At 42.6% G+C, this 6,025-nt stretch overlaps 1 protein-coding gene across 1 annotated transcript; it reads right to left on the bottom strand.

The window, feature by feature from the left end:
* Positions 1-2,300: 2,300 nt before the first annotated feature.
* Positions 2,301-5,125, bottom strand: LOC111824802 (P2X purinoceptor 7-like). The gene has a single exon (XM_023749380.1). The coding sequence runs from the start codon at positions 4,981-4,983 to the stop codon at positions 4,495-4,497; it is 489 nt and encodes a 162-aa protein (XP_023605148.1). The 5' UTR covers positions 4,984-5,125; the 3' UTR covers positions 2,301-4,494.
* Between the last annotated feature and the right edge of the window lie 900 nt (positions 5,126-6,025).

Genomic DNA, 6,025 nt, shown 5'->3' with positions numbered 1-6,025 from the left:
AAAACATCGATGAGAGAGAAACATCGATCAGCTGCCTCCTGCACACCCCCTACCGGGGGTGTTCCCGCAACCAAGGTACATGCCCTTGGCCGGAATCGAACCTGGAACCATTCAGTCTGCAGGCCGACGCTCTATCCACTGAGCCAAACCGGTTAGGGCTAGATACAATTTTTTATATGATATATGATCTTCAAATATTTTCTCCCATTCAGTGGGTGGGGTGAATTACAGGTTATAGAAGTGGAGAAATTGGGGAGTATGATATTCTTGCAGATGAACTAGACCTATTTTGGTAATTGTGTCTTGAAATCACAGCACATTTGCCGTTTGATCTCTAGGATGTAAAAAGACCTTGAAGACCTCATCCTTTGATAGGCAACAGAGAATAGAAGATGGGTAGGGGGAAAAGCCAGAAATACAAGAGATGATGGAGGAGTTTTGAGGTCGACCTGTGGAGATTGTGTGTCTGATGTTACTGAAAATCAACAGTATTCAGGAGTGGATACTGTGTGTGCCAGGATGTGTGTGGATATATAAGATTATTTACCAGTTGTGCATCCTTAGATAAGCTATTTGCTTTTTGGGAGCCTGTCTTTTTATCTAAAGAATGGGGATAAGTGTTGTTGTGAATGTCATCATCTTCTTGCAGTTGTAAGTTAGCACAACCAACAGGAAGTGTTTATGGAGGGTAGCATCCTGTCGCTTTCTTCCCTTTTTCTGTGTTTTTTTTTTCCCATTTCTCTGTCAGTAAGAAATTTCATGGGAAGTGGGGTGACAAATGGTAGTTCTTCTTTGGGTCAGTTGAGGGTAAAGGGTGCCTCTTTCCTGTCCTGAGAATTACCCAGAATGCTCAGCTCTTCCTTCTCTCTGTGGCTGGACTTTGAACTAGGGTTGGGGCATCACCAGCCTCATCCTTCTGTTTGGCCCAAGTCTGCCATTTGGCTTTGGTTTTGGTCTCAGCCTTCAGAAGGCCTACTTCAACATCAGTTCTGACCGCTTTGAACTGGAATGTGATCAGTGACTGTGGTATCACCTAAGTAACCCTCGTTTCTAATCAGAGTATCAATGTAAGTGATTGAATTAGGCCTGTCATTGGGATTTGCTGTTAAAAGTGAATATGTGGATATTCACTTTTGAATGTAGGTGAACATTCTAGTTGTAGCTGAAGGGGGGAAAAAAAACCTCCTTAAATTCTTTATATGTTGAAATTCTATCAATAGTGTAAATATACATTTAGATTTATTATTGCTAAAATAAAATAATAATTGGTTGGATACTTACTTTCAAGAATAATAACTAAGAACTTTCAAATGACTCAATAGAAAAATCAGTGGGCAGACTATTAGGAGAGATTTTTGTTGGCTAGATAATTTAAATAATAATAAAGGCATAAAAGTATTAGAAATTTAAAATGAGTGGAGAATCATCTTTAACTTGTCTCTTGAAAATACTACTCAGACAGAACATAGGTTCAAGCAGTGCACAAAGCTTGGGTTTGTGGGGTTGTTTGAGTGAAAATACATCATCATTATCAACCTAGTTTTCAAGTACAGAAGTTGAAGAGATCCAAAGTCTTTACCATGGTCATGTATCTAAGTCGAAGTAAGGAATGGCTGGCAGCATCACTATCAACAGTATCCTGTTCTGAGCAGCCAAAAAATATCTGTCAGGTTCCAAAACACTTTCATTACCCTAGAAGGAAACCCCACATCATTATGTAGTCACTCCTCATTTCCCCTCCTCTTCAAGCCTTTGGCAACCACCAATCTGTTCTCTATTTACATGGATTCACCTAGGCTAGATACTCTGTATAAATGGAATCGTACCTTTGATCTTTTGTGCCTGGCTTCTTTCATTTAGCATAATGTTTTCAATGGTCATTTACGGTATAGCATGTGTCAGTGCTTCATTCCTTTTATGGCCAAATATTTATTCCACTCTATGGATATTCTTTATTTTGTTTATCCATTCATCTGTTGATGAACACTTGGGTTGTTTCCATCTTTTGGCTGTTGTCAGTAATGCTGCTATGAGCATTTGTGTATGGATAGCCATTTGAATCTCTGCTTTCAGTTCTTTTGGGTATATGCCTAGAAGTGGAATAGCTGGATCCTATGGAAATTCTGTGTCAGGAAGTGGGGGCACAGACCAAATATATATCTTATGTCACAGTGCCTTAATGAATATATGTATACTTATACATATATATCTATATATATATCAAATGAATGTGTCAGTGAACAGGCTAACTGTGATTGGTGATATTCTGAGAAAAGGAAGGAAAAGAAACACTTCAATAATCATGAATTATACATTATTTTTTATTATCAAAACAGTCAGGTTATGACAGCTACATTGCCAAGCTAGAATTAGGAAGTGTTTTAAAAATGGTTTCATCCAAGGAGATAAATGCAAGTTCATTACCTATTCTGCATGAAATCAGTGTTACAAGGAAGCACATCTCTGATATAGAGATGAATCAGTGAGTATTGTGCAGTTACCATTAACAGAAGAATGGATTGAAGTACAAGAAGACAGGTCTTACAAAATGTGATTCTCCTTGGTGTGCCTTTGGCGATGACATTATTTTATGTAGGAGCCTAAACATAAAAATTCAAACATGATGCATGTCTTTGTAGGAAGTGTCAGACATTTTACACACTGTTGACGTCACACATCACCCTCTCACTTTAAGCATATGTGGGGAAAGGGAAGGAGAACAGTAGGTGGATCCAGTGATTATCTGTCACCCCAAATTCTACCTCTATCTGGGGCCTCCACAAGGTGACAGAAACTCATCAGGAATCAGGCACCAAAAAATAAAGGCATAAAGACTCAGAGGCCATCAGAATGGAAATCTGTAGCTGTTAATAGAATTCTGGAGGAAGATTCTCCATTCTGAAGAAGTCATATATATAATCCACTTTTTAAAAATATACTGGAAAGGTTGCAAAAATGACAGTGCAATCTGGCCTAATGAGCTTGATTCCTGAGTTGAAAGCCAGATAAAATCCTGGATCACAAAAGAAAGCTGCTGTTTTTTAAAAAGTATTAAAAATGGTAAATCTTAGAGTATGTATAAAAAACCTGACAGGTCCTTCATTAGTCACAGTATTGAATAGTGGTCTTTATTTATTCTTCACAATAGTTGTTTAGAAATAGTCGATTCTAGCACCAAAACCATGAAAAGGAAATCCTGCAGGAGGATCCTAGAACCTGGGACTGTCCATTTGCATATTTTTAGAGGCTGATGTATGGGAATGATAAAGGTTTGGGTATAGGTTGCTTTTTGAGTAGCATCCAGACTGCATCTGCTTTAATTGGCTGCAAAGCATAAGACATTAAAAGCTTAAAGGCGGCCTTTTCCAGTTCTTAAGAGCAGTGGTTATTTCCAGTTGTAGAAATGTAATGCAATTGAAATGTATTGGGCAGCGTGGCAGTTAAATTGGATGGATTCCAGGGCTGGGCTGGTGAGTTACCTGATTCCATCTGCAGCCCTCCTAGAACTGCTGAATGGGAACCTAGGCCCCTGAGGGGCTCCAGAGGTGGTCTAGGCTCCCTGAGACCTTTAGGACCAGGGAAGGTATGGGCTGAGTCTATGTCCCCAAGAGTCCAGCTTGCTCTCTTGTCCCAGCTATCTGCTGCTATAGAACAAAGAACCCAAAACTTAGTGGCTTAAAACAATTTTGTTCTGTGCATTCATGGGTCAGCTCTCACTTGGGGTGTCTCATGCAGTTGCAGACATGTGTTAGCAGGCTCTGGGCTTGTATGATTTGAAACCTGGGACTGGTCAGTCATCTCTCCTCTCCACATGGTTGCTTGGGCTTCCTCACAGCAGGGCTGTCTCAGGATAGTCAGACTTTTACCTGAGGTCTGGCTTCCTGCACAGCAAGTGTCAAGGGACAGGGAGTGGAAGTTGCCAGCCTCTTAAGACCAAGACCTTGAAACTGACCCAGCATCACTTCCACTATTGGATAAGCAATCAGAGCTGCGCAAGGGGAGGAGACATAACCTTCAGGTCCTGAGAGACAAAGGCCAAGGAATTTGTAGCCACTTTGAATCCTTCACGTTCTCCAACCAGGACTCAAGACCCAAAGAGTTTGTTCATAGTTGGACATTATCCTAGTCTGACCTCATAATGAGTTGCTTTGTATTCATATAGCTCTCTGTGCATTAACAAGAAAGCTTGTATACACTGTCTCAATTTTCCTCCCAATATCTCTGTAAGAGAATAGGTTGAATCGTAAGGCAATTGAGGTACAGAGGTTAAAGGGCTTAGATCACACAGCTTCCCAGGGGCAAAATTGAGACAGACGTCTGAATCTCTCGACTCTCAGTCCATGTTGAGGGATTCTGGCTGGTTTGTTTGTTTACCCGGGTCTCTCTGCTCTCTGACACATGCAGAGTGGCAGCGGAGGAAATCTGGCCACAGATCTTGGCTGCTGAAGCTCGGGGTGCAAGCAGAAGTAATTTGCCTATGACTGCTCTGTTCCATCAGTAAGGACTCTTGAAGCCACTGTACTGGCCTTCACTCTTGGGAAACTCTTTCCGGATTCTCCAGCGGCAACAGCTGGGCAGGATCGCAAAGTCAGCCAGGTCCTTGGAGCCGAAGCGCCAGGTGGCATAGCACCTGTAGGCGCAGTGCCGCAGCTGGTTGTTGGTGGCATCCGCATCCAACTTCAGCAAGGGCTCCTGGTAGAGCAGGAGGAACTGCAGGGCACGTCTGGACAGGATGAGCTTCTTGAATGGCTCTGAGGTCGTGATGCAGGCACCTGGCTTTTTCCGACAGCACAGCTCCTCCAGGCATTGGTGACTCCCAGGGAGTTGGGATGGGAGGCAATTTCCGCACTGGCACCAGCTCGGGTTGCTGCTGGATTTGGGTGTTGCCTCCTCACTAAGCAGCTGGATTTCCTCTGGTTGCCCAGGAATGGAGGGTGCGTCTTGGAGAGACAGGGGCAGCCTGGACAAGTCTGTGAAGTCCATTAATGGTCTCTGGAAAAGTCAAGTTTCCAAACCTATCAGCAATGACAACCCCTAGAGTTCTGGGTTCTTTAATTTCATTATTAACTCACAAAATTACATGTAATATTACATCAGTACCGTGTGTTAAATGTATGTATCAGGACTGTGATAGTCTTTTACGAGCATGGCCTCATTTAAGCTTTCGAAGAATCTCATGAGTTGTGTCCTTATCTCCATTGCACAGATTTAGAAAGTGAAATTCAGAATAGCCAGGCCTCAGTGCAATTATCACCTCTCCAAAAAGAGGCTGACCACCCAATCTAGGTAATGCCCCCCCCCCAGGTCATTCTCTTACTAGTATTGCACCATGAGATTCTCCATCCTAGTACTAATTGCCATCTGAAAGGATCTTTTTTTTTAAAATTTTTAAAAAAATATATATATTTTATTTTTTTAAAATATATTTTGTTGATTTTTTACAGAGAGGAAGGGAGAGAGATAGAGAGTTAGAAACATCGATGAGAGAGAAACATCGATCAGCTGCCTCCTGCACACTCCCCACTGGGGATGTGCCCGCAACCCAGGTACATGCCCTTGACCGGAATCGAACCTTGGACCCTTGAGTCCGCAGGTGGACGCTCTATCCACTGAGCCAAACCGGTTAGGGCTAAAAAAATATTTTATTGTATTTTTTTACTTTAAGGAATGCGAAGGGAAAAAGAGAAGTAGAAACATCGGATGCGAGGGAAACATCAATTCAGCTGCCGTCGCGTCCAGCACACACTCGAAAGGGACCGCAACCCAACCAAAGGCCCTTCACTAGACTAGAACCTGGGACCGTAGCGTTGGCTGCGCGGAGCTCCGTTCTATGCGCAGAACCAAAACGGGTAGTGCAGAAACTTTCAATTAAAATTGTGACTTGACGAGACTACTCTATCGACAGTGAGAGACGGGACCTGTCTGTTTTGTTTAATGGATCCACCCCCAAGGCTAGGCCAGTAGACAGGCGAACTGAGGGCAGTATAGTAGTCGTTGACTGAGCTGCTGATCTTATACGACCAGG

The sequence above is a fragment of the Myotis lucifugus genome, unplaced genomic scaffold (genome assembly GCF_000147115.1).
Source record: "Myotis lucifugus unplaced genomic scaffold, Myoluc2.0 scaffold_7291, whole genome shotgun sequence".
Taxonomy (NCBI): domain Eukaryota; kingdom Metazoa; phylum Chordata; class Mammalia; order Chiroptera; family Vespertilionidae; genus Myotis; species Myotis lucifugus.
Note: the sequence above shows the minus strand (reverse complement) of the source record. Positions and strands in the feature narration are given on the sequence as shown.

Bases quoted from the DNA above. Each gene is read 5' to 3' on its own strand.
- LOC111824802 (XM_023749380.1), bottom strand. From the start codon at position 4,983: ATGGACTTCACAGACTTGTCCAGGCTGCCCCTGTCTCTCCAAGACGCA.